Below are 16867 nucleotides of genomic sequence, written 5' to 3'. Positions count from 1 at the left end.
TTATGATGATTGTGCTGCTTTAAGATCTGTAATTTCAAAATGGCTTCCCAGTCCTATTGTCAGTGGCATAGTATTGGGGGGGGGGGGCGGACTGCCTCAGGTGCCCCCTTGGTGGGGGGGGGGGCGCAGGCATCTCTCCTCCTCTCTGCCCCCGTACCTCTTGAGCTCTTCACTGGCACAAGCAGCAGCTCCAGCATCTGCTGCTTGTGCTGGCCTTGGCTCTCCCTCTGAAGTCACTTCCTGGTCACGGGACCAGGAAGTGACGTCAGAAGGAGAGCTGCGGGCAGCAGGTTGGAGATGCTGCTCACGCCGGCGAAGAGTTAGAGGTACGGGGGCAGAGAGGAGGAGATGTGCCGGTGCTCCCACCAAGATAGCATCTAGGGCGGTCCATATACAGAGTTTGGAAATTAGTGCAAACACTTGGGCTAGATACACTAAGCAAACCGATTGTATACTGATCGGTTTGCGAGCCTTTTGTGACTTGATTTCCCGCCGACCCGATTCACTAACCTGTGTCCCAATCATCCTCCAATCTGCGCATGCAAATGAGGGGAAACGGCATTCAATTGCAGACAGGAAGTGACTCACTAAAATAAAAAAAAGCAACACTGACTGGGCTGGCTAATCCAAAATAAGCTGCTGCTGAGGACCAGTCACTGAGATCCTTTCTCACTGCCCTGCCTTCTGCCGCCTGCTCTCTGCCCTGCTTCTCTGCCCCGATCTGCTGCCCTGTGTCAGCCCTGATCTCCTGCCTCCCCCGATCTGCTCTCTGCCCTGTCTCAGCCCTGATCTCCTGCCTCGCTCTGATCTGCTCTCTGCCCCGTCTCAGCCCTGATCTCCTGCCTCGCTCTGATCTGCTCTCTGCCCCGTCTCAGCCCTGATCTCCTGCCTGCCCCGATCTGCTGTCTGCCCCGTCTCAGCTCTGATCTCCTGCCTGCCCCGATCTGCTCTCTGCCCCGTCTCAGCCCTGATCTCCTGCCTGCCCTGATCTGCTTTCTGCCCCAATCTCCTGCTGTCTCCTGCCTGCCCCAATTCTCTCCTGCCACTCCGACTCTCCTGCCCTTCCCCGCACTGCGAGCCCATAGTTTTAATCCACGGGTTTAAACCAGATTAAAACCACGGGCTCGCTGGGCTAGTTAAAGTTTAAAAAAAAAAAAAGTTGCGGCTCTTAGACGCATGCACAGACCATCTACAGATGGTCTGTGCATGCATCGAGATTGCACACTAGCAAACTGTGTGGTCGGAGGGGAGCGTTCCCCCGATTGCCCTCATTTGAATTTTTTGTTTTATGGATTGGTCGGGCCTGCACAGATCGGTCAGGGATTGGGCACGCAAAGCAGATAAGTGAATCTAGCCCTTAAGGCTCCTAACTTTGGGCTAGATTCATGAACCTGCCTGATTGGGTCTGATTCGGGCCCAATCCGGGCAGGTCCAATGAATTCTCCAAAGCCCAATATGCAGATGGGGGCAATCAGAGGAACGCCCCCATCTACATGCCTGGATCGCTCTAAAGCATTCCCAGCGCATGCGCAGACCATCTTTTGATGCGCTGGACCAGCGAGACCATTGAGAGTCCCATAAGAACATAAGTATTGCCGCTGCTGGGTCAGACCAGTGGTACATTCTGCCCAGCAGCCCACTCACGTAGCGGCCCCTAGGTCAAGACCAGTGCTCCAAATGGGTCCAGTCTCACCAGTTTAGCATGAATTTGTCCAACTTTGTCTTGAAACTCTGGATGGTGTTTCCCCTATAACAGATTCCGGAAGAGCGTTCCAGTTTTCTACCACTCTTTGGGTGAAAAAAAATTTCCTTACGTTTGTATGGAATCTATCCCCTTTCAACTTTATAGAGTGTCCTCTCGTTCTCCCTACCTTGGAGAGGGTGAACAGTCTATCTTTCTCTACTAAGTCTATTCCCTACAGTATTTTGAATGTTTCGATCATGTCCCCTCTCAGTCTCCTCTTTTCAAGGGAGAAGAGGCCCAGCTTCTCCAATCTCTCACTGTACAGCAGCTCCTCCATCCCCTCAACCATTTTAGTCGCTCTTGTCTGGACCCTTTCGAGTAGTACCGTGTCCTTCTTCATGTACAGCGACCAGTGCTGGATGCAGTACTCCAGGTGAGGGCGCACCATGACCCAGTACAGCGGCATGATAACCTTCTCCGATCTGTTCATGATCCCCTTCTTCATCATTCCTAGCATTCTGCAGATGACTTCATGGACTTGTCGATCAGAACTCCCAAGTCCTTTTCCTGGGAGGTCTCTCCAAGTACCGCCCCGGACATCCTGTATTTGTGCATGAGATTTTTGTTCCCGACATGCATCACTTTGCACTTATCCACGTTGAACCTCATTTGCCATGTCGATGCCCATTCCTCGAGATTGAATATGTCACATTGCAGATCTTCACAATTCCCCTGTGTCTTCACTACACTGAATAACTTTGTATCGTCCGCATATTTAATCACCTCACTCGTCGTACCAATGTCCAGATCGTTTATAAAGATGTTGGAGAGCATGGGTCCAAGCACCGAGCCCTGTGGCACCCCGTTGGTGACGCTCTTCCAGTCTGAGAATTGTCCATTTACACCCATTCTCTGTTTCCTATGCTCCAGCCAGTTTTTAATCCATGTGAGTATTTCACCCTCGATTCCATGGTATGCAATTTTCCGAAGTAGTCGTTCATGTGGAAATTTGTCGAACGCCTTCTGAAAATCCAGATATACAATGTCGACTGGGTTGCCCTTGTCAATCCGCCTGTTTACTCCCTCGAAGAAGTGCAGCAAGTTCGTCAGGCAAGATCTGCCTTTACTGAAACCATGCTGGCTGGTACTCATCAGATCGTGTCCGTCAAGGTGATCAATGATGCGGTCCTTTATCAGCGCATCTACCTCTACCATCTTTCCTGAGGTCAGACTCACCGATATGTAGTTTCCCGGATCTCCCCTCAAACCTTTTTTGAAGATCGGCATAACATTCTCCACCTTCCAGTCTTCCGGAATCCTTCATGATTTGATCAACAGATTGGCTATTAGCTGAAGCAGTTCAGCTATAGTCCCTTTCAGTTCCTTGATGACCCTCGGATGGATTCCATCCGGTCCCGGGGATTTATCGCTCTTAAGCCTATCAATCTACTTGCATACCTCTTCTAGACTGACTGTGAACCCTGTCAGTTTCCTGTCTTCGTTTCCAGCATATAGCCTGATGGGTTCTGGTATGTTGTGTATATCCTCTTTAGTAAATTCAGACGCAAAAAGTGTGTTCAGTTTGTCGGCGATTTCTTTGTCCTCCTTTAGCACTCCCTTTATTCCACGATCATCCTAAACTAAACTAAACTTTAGGTTTATATACTGCACCATCTTCGCAGATGCAGAGCTGGACATGGTTTACAGGAATTAGGATTGGAAAGGAACTCCAATGGAGGGTTAAAGGATTAGGTGTAAGAAGGTGTGGATGGGTGAGAGAAGCCAAAGAGGGAGGAAGTGTTACAGTTTTGAGAATAGCCAGGTTTTTAGGTGTTTGCGGAAAAGTTGGAGGGAGCTTGAGGTTCAGAGCGGGGAGGTAAGGTTATTCTAGAGCTCAGTGATTCTAAAGGGGAGGGATATACCTAGTTTACCTGCATGAGAAATACCTTTTGTGGAAGGGAAGGATAGTTTAAGAATTTGGGAGGATCTGGAGGAGTTAGGAGTTACAGAGTTCCAAGATAGAGGAATAACGGGAGGAAGGATGCCATGGAGGATCTTGAAAACTAGACATGCACATTTGAAGTGGATCCTGGGGATTACTGGGAGCCAATGGAGCTTAGACAGGAGTGACGAGACGTGATCAAATTTACTTTTTGCGAAAATAAGCTTAGCCGCGGCGTTCTGAATCCAACAGCCCCACCACTTCCTTCGCGGGCCGTTTTCCCTTAATATATCAAAAGAATGGCATGAAGTTTTTCGCCTCCTTGGCTATTTTTTCCTCGTAGTCTCTTTTGGCCCCTTTTACCACCTTATGGCACCTGTGTTGATGTTGTTTGTGCTTATTCCAGTTTTCATCCATTTTTGACCTTTTCCATTCCTTAAACGAAGTTTTCTTATCTCTGATCGCTTCCTTCACCTCTGCAGTGAGCCACACCAGTTCTTTGTTCTTTTTCCTTTTGGATCCTTTGTTGATACGCAGTTTATATAGATTTTGCTCCTCGGTGACTGTGACCTTAAAAAGAGACCAAGCTTGCTCTAGCGTTTTTACGGTGCTTATCCTTTTCTTAATCTTCTTCCCCACCATGAGTCTCATCCCGTCATAAGTCCCTTTTCGGAAGTTCAGCACCATGGCCGTCATTTTGAACCGATATTTCTCACCTGCATCCAGGTCAAAGCAGATCATATTGTGATCGCTGCTTCCCAGCGTCCCTTCTACAACTTGTGCTGGTCCTCGCAGTCCATTTAGAATCAATGCCTGACAGAGTTTTGGTTTGTTTTTATTTTTTTAAACTTTGGAGCCCGTGGTTTTATCCCGCTTTTAAGCCCGTGGATTAAAACCATGAGCTTGTACTGCGAGGAAGGGTGGGATAGTCGGGGCCAGCAGGTGTTCGGGGCAGGCAGGCAGGCAGGCGATCGGGCAGGAAACATTTCATCTCTCTACTCTGTGATCCTACAAACCCCCCTTTTCCTCTTATTTTTAAGCTTTGTCGTTTTCAAGCGTGCTCCTGTGCCTGGAAGCAGTTCAGATCTATCCTCCCAATGCACTTCTGCCAAACTGTTCCCTTTACTTCGGTGCAGGCAGTGCTATTTGGAAGAAGGCGGCTCTGCTTTTTTGTTCATTTCTGCCCTGGATTTTGATTTTCAGTGGCGCTGAACCGGGGCTGACAGGGCAGAGCGCAGGGTGGCAGAAGGCAGGGCAGACGGAAAGGGCTTCAGCGACTGGTCCCTAGCAGCCGCTTGTTTGTGATCGGCCATCCCAGTCGGTGTTGCAGGGTTTTGGTTTGTGAATCGGGTCCTGCCTACTTTGCATGCTGTTGCCCTCATTTGCATGCGCGTATCGGAGGATGGTAAGTGAATCGGGCTGGAGGAGAATTTGGTCGCTAAGGGGTTGCAACAGATCAGTACACGATCGGTTTGCTTTGTGAATCTAGCCCTTTAGCTCAGTGTTCTTCAACCACCGGTCCATGGACCAGTGCTGGTTCACAGAAATTTCCTGCCGGTCCACAGGGCCAGCACGTACATCAGGCCCAAAACAGTGTTCTTCAACCGCTGGTCCACGGTGCAATCGATGCGCCGTTATCTTCGAGCCAGCTCCCTCTTCCTAACTGATTCAGTGCACAAAGCCACAGGCAGTGGCTCCTATGGGCATCCTGCATCTGAACTGGAAGCCTTCTCTCTGACATTGCAACGTCAGAGGGAAAGCTTCCAGATGAGGCACAGGACGTGCAAGGTGCAATTAGTACTATTATGGGGGCGGGGTCTGGGATGGAGATTGTTTAGAGATGGGCGGGGTCTGGCCCACGACTTTGCCCAGTGTTCTTCAACCGCCAGTCCACGGACCGATGCTGGTCCACAGATTAATTTTTTTTATTTCTGCTGGTCCATAGGTGAAAAAAGGTTAAAAAACACTGCTTTAGCTGATCTTTTGATAATTCACCCCTCCCCCCAATCTGTTTAACACAATTAGCACTTGTGCTAGCAATTAACATGATGCCATGATAGCCGTTAGCTTGCAGTAATTTCCATGTTAAATAGCTAACACATCTTAGTAAATAGGGGCATTAGACTGGCCCTTTGGGGACAGGGAAATACCTACTGTACCTGATTATAAATACTTGGACTTCAAAATAAATCTAAAAATGCAAATATCTTTTTAATGTGCATGCTCATTTATTTTCTTTAACATAGTAACATAGTAGATGACGGCAGATAAAGACCCGAATGGTCGATCCAGTCTGCCCAACCTGATTCAATTTAAAATTTTAAAAAAAATTTTCTTCTTAGCTATTTCTGGTCAAGAATCTAAAGCTCTACCCGGTACTGTGCTTGGGTTCCAACTGCCGAAATCTCTGTTAAAACCTACTCCAGCCCATCTACACCCTCCCAGCCACTGAAGCCCTCCTCCACCAAATGGCCATACACAGACACAGACCGTTGTAAGTCTGCCCAGTACTGACCTTAGTTCAATATTTAATATTATTTCCTGATTCTAGATCATCTGTGTTCATCCCACGCTTCTTTGAACTCAGTCACAGTTTTACTCTCCACCACCTCTCTCGGGAGCACATTCCAGGCATCCACCACCCTCTCCGTAAAGTAGAATTTCCTAACATTGCCTTTGAATCTACCACTCCTTCACTCCAGCATCAATAATAAATACTAACAGTGTTGCATGCATCTTGTAGAAATAATTAGTAGTAGTAGATTTGAAATACAGAAATAAAGCCTGGCATGACATCTATAAGTTTTGAATATTTGTGCCAAAATTTGCAGTTTGTCTTTTCTAAGTGCAGTTTGTCTTTTCTAAGTAAGCCAATTTAGGTTTTAAAAGTTAAAACTCATTTTAGGGATTTGTGCCAAACATTTCCTGAAAGGTACTGAAATAAAACTATTCAGTCTGTCGACTCTTGGAAGGACAGTAAAACTGAACTGTCATTATCAATAAAACACAAAACAGTAGTTTTTTTTCTGTAGTTAACAAACTGATGTAGGCATCTGTCAGAAATAACTTCCGCTTGGAAAGAAGAGCAAGCTAATCCTCTTTGATGAAATTCCTTGGTGATGTAAGCAAGTTGCTTTCAAACTCCTTTTTTTAGGAGACCTCCAAAAGAGCATACATTCTGTTCAAAATGTTTTGTGAAGCTAACCACTAGAGGGAGCACTAGAGTGACATTGGAAACCAGGGAGGAAATGTGGCACTCTTGGACAAATTTGCTGGGAGATGGGGGAACTAGATGAACGTAGTTAGGAAACTGAGTAATAGACAAAAAATATAGCTGAGCAAGAAGCAGTCAGAGAAACAGGGGCTAGTGTGCCAACTGGGGCACACAACCTAGACTGAATGTAATGATAAGGATTTTATTATTTATTTAAAAAAGCCTGGGCAACTAGTGGTTAGGAAAAGGCTGGTATGGGGGAGGGGAGGGGTCCATTGATTCAGATGTAGAACTGAGCTAGAAAATATTAATCGTTGCCTTGAGTGTATCTCTTCATAAAGGTGGCTAAAAACAAACCAATAAATAACTTTTGAATGAAAATAAAAAAGAAAAGTATTATTATGTCTGCCACCTCATCACAAGGAAGGTGAGGCAATTCAACTCTCCATTCCAAAGAACTGACCGAGGGGATTGCAGTCTCACAGTATCCAGTGGTAAAAAAAAAACAATCCATGTGACCCATTTAATATTTGTTGCTTTGAGTTTTCATAAAATAAAGATGAAGCATGGTAACTGCTAGCTATGGCCAAGTATGTCAAGTGTCAACTAAAGGGCCCCTTTTACTAAACCGTGGTAGCAAGTCTTAGGGCTCCTTTTATGAAGGTGTGCTAGCGGTTTTAGCATGCGCTACAATGCCCCGCGCGTTAGACGCTAACGCTTCCATAGAGCTGGCGTTAGTATTTTCCGTGTAGCGCAGGGTTAGCATGCGCTAAAAACACTAGCAAACCTTCGTAAAAGGAGCTCTTAGTGTGGCAAATGCGATGCAATCCTTAGGAGTTGTTAACAAAATTATTTATTTATTTAAGACACTTGTAGTCCGCGTATCAACCATCTATGCGGATAACAACAAAACATAATTAAAACAAAACAATACTCATCTTATGTGCAAAATAACAGCTTAGGGGTTTAAACGTCCGACATTGGACTATGTTGCGCCATTGGCTGTATCAAGGAATCCCCCCTTTTTTTGCTGGTGCAATGTTTCCCGCGTTTGTACAGGCAAAAAAAAGGGGGATTCCTTGATACAGCCAATGGCGAAACATAGTTCTATGTCGGAAGTTTAAACCCCTAAGCCGCATTTTTTTTGCAAATAAGATGAGTATTTCAACTTTATAAAGTAAGATTATTTATAAGATAGCACTGCTGAGCACTTTAAAATATAAATAAGACCAATGACGACTTTGGTGTCTATAGTCTGCGTGTTTGAAACTTCTATTACACGCAACAACACTGCTGAGGTCTGAAAACGAATGTAAGCTTGTTATTCAAGGTAATGCTGAATGGAAAGCGTTTGTCTATAATAGACCTTGAAGAAGTTGAAAAAAGTTTGATGCCTTTACTAGCATATAAATAAGAACATAAGAATGACCATATAGGGTCATACCAATGGTCCATCTAACTCAGTATTCTGTTTCCACAGTGGACTGAGCTTTCCTTTGAAGGTCAATTGCTATGAATGTACATGTGTGCATACTAAATGAAGGGGAGTTTTCAGCCTGGGGAATTTACCCCTGGGCAAATATCCTAATACTGCCTTTTCTCTGTCTATATCCTTTCATAAACACCAAAGAAAGTTAAAATTTTTTTATTTTTTTTTTAAATTTTGCTGCTTCCATTTGTGAAGGTTTTCTCACATGTAAAACTTTTTAATACTGAGAATGCTTATAAGGTTTTGACCAGGTGGTATTATACACCAGAACGACTGCATAGAATGTTCCCTGGGGTATCTGATCAATGCTGGCGATGTGGACAGAGTGTGGGGTCTTTTTACCATATATGGTGGGGCTGTTCCCTCATTGGCCCATTTTGGCAAGCAATGGTCTGGACTCTGTCTGCTCTTCTTGGGAGCCCGGTGGGAGCTACACCCCAGAATTGTTTGCTTGGATTGGCCAATATTCAGGAACTTCCCTGGCAAACTAAGTTGCTATGTTTGGGATTGGCGGCTGCAAAATGTTTAATAGCCAATCATTGGAAAAATACAATGGCCCCTTCTCATGCGGATTGGCTCACCCATTTGTTGTCCATGGGGAAGATGGAGATGGCAGTGGCTACACGACGCCTTGTGCATACCTCTCATACTACTCTTTGGCTTAAACTAGAAGCTATTCTGGATTCACTTTAAAGGGTCCTGGGGGGTTCGGTACTTGGGCAGCCTACTCTTGCGTGGGAGGGGGGAGGTTGAGATGGGGGAGATTTGGTTGTTTTCTGCTTATGATTTTTATTTCTGTGGGGTTGGGGGTTTGGGAGGGAGGACGGGAGGGTGAAAAATTATAACAAATGTTTGTTTATTCCTTTATTGTGACAGTTGGTTGATAACTATTGGTTGTGTTTTGTATTATTGATGAGCCTGTATTATTTCTTGTGCTATCCAATATTTCAATAAAAATTTATATATGAAAATAAAAAAACTTTTTAATACTTAGTTACGTTGTCCCTTGGCACCTCTAGTTTGTACCAGAGGCAGTGGATGGTGAGAATGACTTGCACTACTTCTTTGGTTCTTGGCTTTACTGCTGCACAGCTGCCAAGTTACCCAGCTCCAGGCAGGGGGACTTTCTGGCCATTCTGGTGATGGAGCTTACATCCCAGTTCAGTGTGCTATTTGTAGTTCCTGATACTACCAAGTGGAATCAGTGTGTCGTGCCCCATAATGTTTCAGGATAGGGTTACGTAAATCCGGGATTAGTTCAGAATCTCCCTCCTAGAACTGGGTAACTTGGCAGTTCTCTAGCTCTAACCATTAAGCCCCTCTCCCTTTGAGGCATGTGTTTTCAGGGCCTTCCTGCTCGCCCACAGAGTATTACTTCCACCATACCCACAGATAGACTCTGCACTTTTCTTGCTAGTTCTCGAGATGCAAAATGTTGGGGGGGGGAGGGAGAGAGGGGGAGAAAAGCCAATCAGGGAGAAGGGGGGAAATCTTGGTAGGGGGGTCCCACAAATATATGTTTGCCTAGGGCCCAATATAGTGTTAATCTGGCCCTGGGGAAGGAAGCGGGAGAGATGGCTAGATCATGCTAGGGAGGGAGCAGGCAAAGCCCTTTCTCTCCCCCATCAAACTATTTGCATGATCTCCCTGCCCAAGTGAGCGTGCAAAGATAACAGGTACTCTTATTAGCCCTGAGAACAGGCTAGCTGGCCAGCTGGAGCTTATTATGTAGCAGTCCCTTGCTCTCCCTGCTTGAGCACATTTACCTTCACTGTGCATCTTAACCACTAGGATGGCACAGTGGTAACTTGATTCTTTTTGCCACAATTCTGCTCCACATGGCCTGAGCCAAGAGTTTGCACTCTTGGGCCCAGATTCGCTATACGGCACTGATATCGGTGGCCACCTAAAAAGCAACTGCTGATTGCCTGTCAATTATGTGACTGCGTCATATAAAGAATTGTGCCTCTGGGAAAGGTAAGTGCTGGAAATGTAGGTGCCTATGCAAGTGCTTTAGGCGACCTAATGCCACTTCTGGCAATAGCCATGCCCACAGTGGCATTAGGCAGCCTAAAGTGCCTATAGAGACATGATTCTGGTGCCATTTTTTTAGACGCTGGAAGGCACCTTGAAACTCAGTTAAAATATCAGCGCCAATGAGAGAATCCAGGCCTAAGTCAATACTCTGTGAGCTTCTACTTAACTCTCCTTAGCTGCTTGTTTAGTGGTACAGATATATTTTCCTTTTGTTGATATTTTGATAAAATCGAAGATCTGAAGAAGTTCTTGAGTTTCTATGATTTCTAGTACCTGACAGTTCTTAATTTTTTTTTTCAGGTATTAGTCACTATTTACTGGTTGGGGAAAGCTGCAAACAACTGTACTTCATTTAACGGAGCAACTCTAAACCTTAAAGAGTTTGAAGGACTATTGACACAGATGAGAAAGGTATTCAACCCTCCAGACACTGTTTTCTATTTCTTTCCCTATTGAAAATCCCTAGATGGTGCATCAATAGCAGGCCTATAGCACAGCCAAGGTGCAAAGCGTAGAGGAAGCAATGGGGATTCTTGCTAATAGACCAAGGCCACAAGGAGGGTTGTAGAGAAGGAAAAGAGAAAGCATGAGCTGCAGAGTAAACATTATTAAATGTATGAGAAGCTTCAACTGTATGTAGAAGAAGATGGGGAATTTCAACTCTCTTTAAGGTATTCTACAGCTCAATATCTCTTCCAAGGACAGAAGAGGGCCCAGGACAGAGCTCAGAAGCACACTGACTGACAGAGATATCATGGGGATCCACCAAAGGATTCATGGGGATCCACCAAAGGATGTTAAAAAAAAAAAAGCTTTCTGCATATAAATCCCAGCTGTACATCTGCAAAGTGCTTTATGCAAAATTTGCTACCATATACTGTATAAAAAAGGATTGGAAAAGGGTGGATGTGGTCCCTCCACAAAAGTGGAAGTAAGGAGGAAGTAGGGAACTAGGCCAGTAAGTCTGACTTCTTTGGCAAGTAAATTAATGGAAACGCTTTTAAAACAGAGAATAGTGAAGTTTCTAGAATCCAGTGGATTGCAGGATCCGAGGCAACATGGATTCACTAGGCATTGGGGTGGCGATATTTGGGCACCGATCCAAGATCTGTACCCAACTAAATTGGCTAATGAAGCAATTAGTGGCAATCATTGGGTGCTAATTGGCACCCATTTGAATTTGTGCTATTCTGTTCTATAATTGGCATTCATCTTTGAGTGTCCATTATAGAATAGCATTGAGCGCCGTTTACTGAATCTAGCCCTATATGTATACTTTCTCTTTCTGAAATCAGTGATAGACACATCCTGTCTGCATCCATTTTATTGCCTGGTTTCATAATTGTAAAAGTGCAGTGAAAGAGCTGGAGAAGAACCGAGAGTCTTGAAATAGAAAGTTGCACGGGGACAGAAATCCCACCCGTCCCTGCCAAAGTCCCACCCATCCCCACCCGTCCCCGTGAGGACTCCCACCCATCCCCGTGAGGAATCCCCTCCGTCCCCACCCGTCCCTATAAACTTCAGAAATAGTTATTTCATTTAATTATGCTACTGAATTAAAGGCTCTGGTAGAAACCCATTTAAAAATAAGCAAAAAGACTTTATTAATTTGGAAATATTAATTGGGAAGATACATACTTTGTAAATGGGTTTCTACCAGAACCTCTAATGTTTATAAATTTTTATCAACACAACTAATATACTACTTTATGCTGAAGCAAAAAAAAAAAGGAAATAGAATTTTTTTTCTACCTTTGTTGCCTGGTTTCTGCTTTCTTCATGTTCTCATTCAATTCCTTCCATCCACTGTCTCTCTTCTCTCTGTGTCTTCCATTTGCTCTGTTACTGTGCCTCTCCCTTTCTCCCCCCTCCCAAATTGGTCTGGCACCCATCTTCTTCCCTCCGCTCCCTCCATAGTCTGGCATCTCTGTCTTCTTCCCTGCCAGCGTCTTCTCCCCACTCTCTCTTCCCCATTTCCTTTCAGCGTCCTTCTCCCCCCCATCTTCCCCATGTCCTGTCAGACAGCATCCTTCTCCGCCCTCTGCCTTCCCCATGTCCTTTCAGCGTCCTTCTCCCCCCCCGTCTTCCCCATGTCCTTTCAGCGTCCTTCTCCACCCCCGTCTTCCCCATGTCCTTTCAGCGTCCTTCTCCACTCCTTTGTCTTCCCCATGTGCTTTCAGCGTCCTTCTCCCCCCTCTGTCTTCCCCATGTCCTTTCAGCGGCCTTCTCCCCTCCTGTTTTCCCCATGTCCTTTCAGCGGCCTTCTCCCCCCCCTGTTTTCCCCATGTCCTTTCAGCGTCCTTCTCCCCCCCTGTCTTCCCCATGTCCTTTCAGTGTCCTCCCCCCCTGTCTTCCCCATGTCCTTTCAGCGTCCTTCTTCCCCCCCACTTCCCCCCCTCTTCCCCCCCTCTTCCCCATGTGCTTTCAGCATCCTTCTCCCTCCTCTGTCTTCCCCATGTGCTTTCAGCAGCCTTCTCCCCCTCTGTCTTCCCCATGTGCTTTCAGTGGCCTTCTCCCCCCTCAGTTTTACCCATTTCCCTTAAGCGTTTTTTCTTCTCCACTCCACCTTTCCTCCCTTTCTCCTTCCCTGCCCCTTACCTTTGTGGCGCTTTCCCACCTGACCGACAACAGAACAGGCCCGGTCGGACAAATCTCCCTGTCCTGTAGCCGCAAATCTAAATTACCTTCTTACAGCAGCTGGAGTAGTGAAGCTGCTGCAAGAGGTAATTTAGATTCGCGGCTACAGGGCAGGGAGGTTTGTCGGCCGGGCCTGTTGTCGGTCGATCGGGGGACCTGACCAGCTTTGCACATTCTCCGGGGCGGGGCGGACCGCCCCGCCCCCCCTCTTTCGTACGCCATTGCCTTCTCCCTACCTGCCCTGCCGCACACAACCGACCGGAAGTCTTCCTGATATCGGCGCTGACGGCGCTGACGGGAACTCCCCACAGCCATTTCCTGATGGCGATCTGCATGGGGCAGGAGCATAGGAAGATCGCTCCTGCCCCGAAAGCCCTCTAGACCACCAGGTAAGGCCGGGAAGGCGGCAGGGAGGTGGGGGTGGGTCAGAGCCGGATAATCGCGGTTTTTCGGCATTCGCGATCCGGCTCTGCCCGTATCCCCCGCGAATGACGAGGGAGAAGTGTATTCTAGAAGGACATGAGCATGAAATTGGAGGGAATGATTTTTGTAAAGAGGGTACAGGTAATCTAATAGCCCAATTATATTCTGCCCATTCTCAACAGAGGTACAAAGCAGATCACAATAAGACTGTATAAGGACATACCCTGGGACATACGAGTATAAATAGAAAAATAAAGGGCCCTTTTATCAAGTTGCATAAGGGTTTTCTTTCGCAGATCTCGATGGTAAAAGCTTCAACGCTCATGATAAAAGGGAGCCAAAGTTATCATAGATATTTTTTAATGTTTTTAAGTGAGCAACAAAATAAAGAATAAGATTTTAGTATATGAGCTGCTTTGTGTAAAGATTTAAATCATCTACTGCCGCCTAAGTATTTTCTCCAGTGCGGCTGAACTTTAAGCTGTTTTGGTTTTCTGAAGCAGTAGAACAAAACGTGTTCATGTCAAAACCAAGCTTTAGCTAAGTTTTTTCATTTAATTTTTTATGTATTTCAATAAGTTATGAATTTTTGAATTCCATTGCACCAATTCGGTATTAATTTGGCACTAATTTATGCTTAAAAGTATGGAAGATTTAGCAGTGATTGGATGGTGAGGTGGTTTAGGGTTTTTTTTTCCTTCCGTGGTACCCCTCCATGTCTCTGAGCTAATCTTCACATATGTATAGCATTGCTGAACAACTATTAATACACAATCAGGGTAGTGTTTTTGACTACATACATCCATCTTTAGCATTAACTTTTAACATTCTGCTTTCTTCTCAAAATCTACTTTTCCATGCCTTCCCTTCCCATCTATCCATATGCACCATCTTATCCCTCTGTCTTCCTCCCTCATATGGTCTGGCATCTTTCTCATCTCCTTCCCATAGCCTGGAATCTCTCTCCTCTCCCATGGTCTGGCATCTCGCTCTCCTTCCCTCCCTCTTCCCGAGGTCTAACATTTATCTCCTCTCCTTTCTGCAGACTGGCCTCTCTCTCTCCCCTCCTTCCCTTCCATTCTGTGGTCTGGCATCTCTATCTCTCTCCCTCTCTCTCTCTCTCTCTCTCTCTCTCTCCTTCCCATTCAAGTGGTCTAACATCTCTCCCTTCTTTGAGTCATCTCACCTCCCTCCCAGTGTAACATTTCTCCCTCCCTCCTCTCCACCACTATCATGTCCAACAATTCTCCCTATTTCTTCCTTTCCCCATATACATCATCTCTCTTTCCCTCTCACGCCACACACTTACACCTTATATGGAGAAACACTAACTAGGACTTCAGAAGAACGGGACTTGGGAGTAATCATCAGTGCAGACATGAAGGCTGCCAAACAAGTGGAGCAGGCCTCATCCAAGGCAAGGCAAATGTTGGGATGTATCAATAGAGGCTTCATCAGCCGCAAACCTGAAGTCATAATGCCGCTTTACAGAACCATGGTGAGACCTCACCTGGAATACTGTGTGCAATTTTGGAGACCACACTACCAAAAGGATGTGCTTCGAGCTGAATCGGTCCAGCGAATGGCCACTAGAATGGTCTCCGGACTCAAGAGTCTCTCATACGAAGAAAGACTGGGCAAACTACAGCTATACTCTCTTGAGGAGCGTAGAGAAATGATTGAGACATTTAAGTACATCACAGGTCGTGTCGAGGCGGAAAGCGATATATTCTTCCCCAGGGGACCCTCGGTCACAAGGGGGCACCCGCTCAAACTCAGAGGAGGGAAATTTAATGGTGACACCAGGAAGTATTTCTTCACAGAAAGGATTGTAGATCACTGGAACAAACTTCCGGTGCAGGTGGTCAAGGCCACCAGCGTGCTAGACTTTAAGAATAAATGGGACATCCACGTGGGATCCCTACGGGGGTCGAGCTAAGGATCTGGGTCATTAGCACTCAGACTTGATGGGGTGGGTCAGAAGAGTGGGCAGACTTGATGGGCTGTGGGCCTTTTCTGCCGTCATCTTTCTATGTTTCTATGTTATGTCCAACAATTCTCCGTTCATTTCCTTCCCCCACCGGCAGCATTTCTTTCTCTCCCTCCTCACTACTCCACTTGTGCAGCATCTCTCTTTTCCTCCTTTCTTAACCCCCAGATGCATTTGTCCTTCCCAACCCTCTCCCAATACATGCAGTATGTGTCTTTCCCAACACCCTGAGCATCTGTCTTCCCAATTCCCTATGCCTTCCCAACTTCTTACCCCCTGCACCCAGCCATCCCCTCCCCTGTCAGACTCTGCACCCAGCCAGCCAACCACCCCTACCCCATCAGACTCTGCACCTAGCCAGTCACCCCCTGTCCTTCTGCAACCCCCCATTAGACTCTACATCCCCAGCCAGCCACCATCAGACTCTGCACCCCCAGCCACTCCCCGTCAGACTCTGCTCCCTCCCTCCTCACCCCCGTCCGTCCGTCCGTCCGATTGCACCCTCTCCCCTCCTGCCTCACTCATTCGCTCGCTCGCTGTGCACCCTGTCCCATCATCCTACCTCCTCTGGCAAGTTAATGGCTGCTTTCTTCTGCTGCTGAGTGGCAATAAGCGGGAGAGCGATTTGGCGCTCCTGCTTGGCGCTCAGCAGCTTCTTTGACTGGCTCCTGCAAATTCTTGTGAATCACGAGAATTCACGGGAGCCAGTCAAAGAAGCCACTGAGCGCCGAGCAGGAGCGCCAAAGCGCAATCCCGCTCATTGCCGCTCAGCGGCAGAAGAAAGCAGTCACGATCGACCGGGTGAGCAGCGGAGCAGGAGCCGGAAAGCTCACTCCTGCCCGCTGCACCTCTGGACCACCAGGGATTAAATGGCAATTTAAAAGTGGCAATTTTGGAGGAGGCCATGGCCCCTGTGCCCCCCTTCCCAGTTCTGACGCCTATGAAACTGGGTAAGCAGTGCCAGGAGAAAAGCCACTGCTGACTTGACTTATGTCTTTGTTGAATTATAAAGGGTATTTCTTTTAAGTTGGAAAACATTATAGAGTGTGCACTGCTGGTAGAAACAGGTAACCAATCTCGGCTAACAAAGGATCCCTTACCAGCCAAAGGGTGCTGGTTTGAACTCTATGTCTCGACTCAGGTGCAGGAGACCCAGAGAGACTCATTCTGGTGAGAAATAAACTTTATTTATATAATCTCCTAGTGGGAATATGACACTGTATATACACATGTGTACACACAGCCCTGTTATACAGAATTTCATGAGCCAAGCTTTGGATTCTCTCACCATTGATTATTTTATGAACTTTATTTACACCATTGTAAATCTAGCTATTGATTGCTTTTAGAATACTGTTTTTACCCCCCTCCCACCCCCATTTAAAAAACTGTGATAGCAGTTTTTAGCACAGGCTGGTGTGCTGAATGCTCTGTGCTGCTCCCGACGTTAA

At 46.4% G+C, this 16867-nt stretch overlaps 1 protein-coding gene across 9 annotated transcripts in view; it reads left to right on the top strand.

The window, feature by feature from the left end:
* Nucleotides 1–16867, top strand: part of LIMCH1 (LIM and calponin homology domains 1) — a 627082-nt gene that overhangs the window by 382923 nt on the left and 227292 nt on the right. For all 9 annotated transcript variants that reach the window (XM_033946571.1, XM_033946536.1, XM_033946527.1 and 6 more), the window contains one exon: nucleotides 10667–10777. In XM_033946571.1, the coding sequence (XP_033802462.1) occupies nucleotides 10769–10777 (9 nt within the window). In that variant the 5' untranslated portion in view covers nucleotides 10667–10768. The remainder of the gene's footprint in view (nucleotides 1–10666; nucleotides 10778–16867) is intronic.

The sequence above is a fragment of the Geotrypetes seraphini genome, chromosome 1 (assembly GCF_902459505.1).
Source record: "Geotrypetes seraphini chromosome 1, aGeoSer1.1, whole genome shotgun sequence".
NCBI classification, from domain to species: domain Eukaryota; kingdom Metazoa; phylum Chordata; class Amphibia; order Gymnophiona; family Dermophiidae; genus Geotrypetes; species Geotrypetes seraphini.
This window is presented reverse-complemented; position numbering and strand designations above follow the sequence as displayed.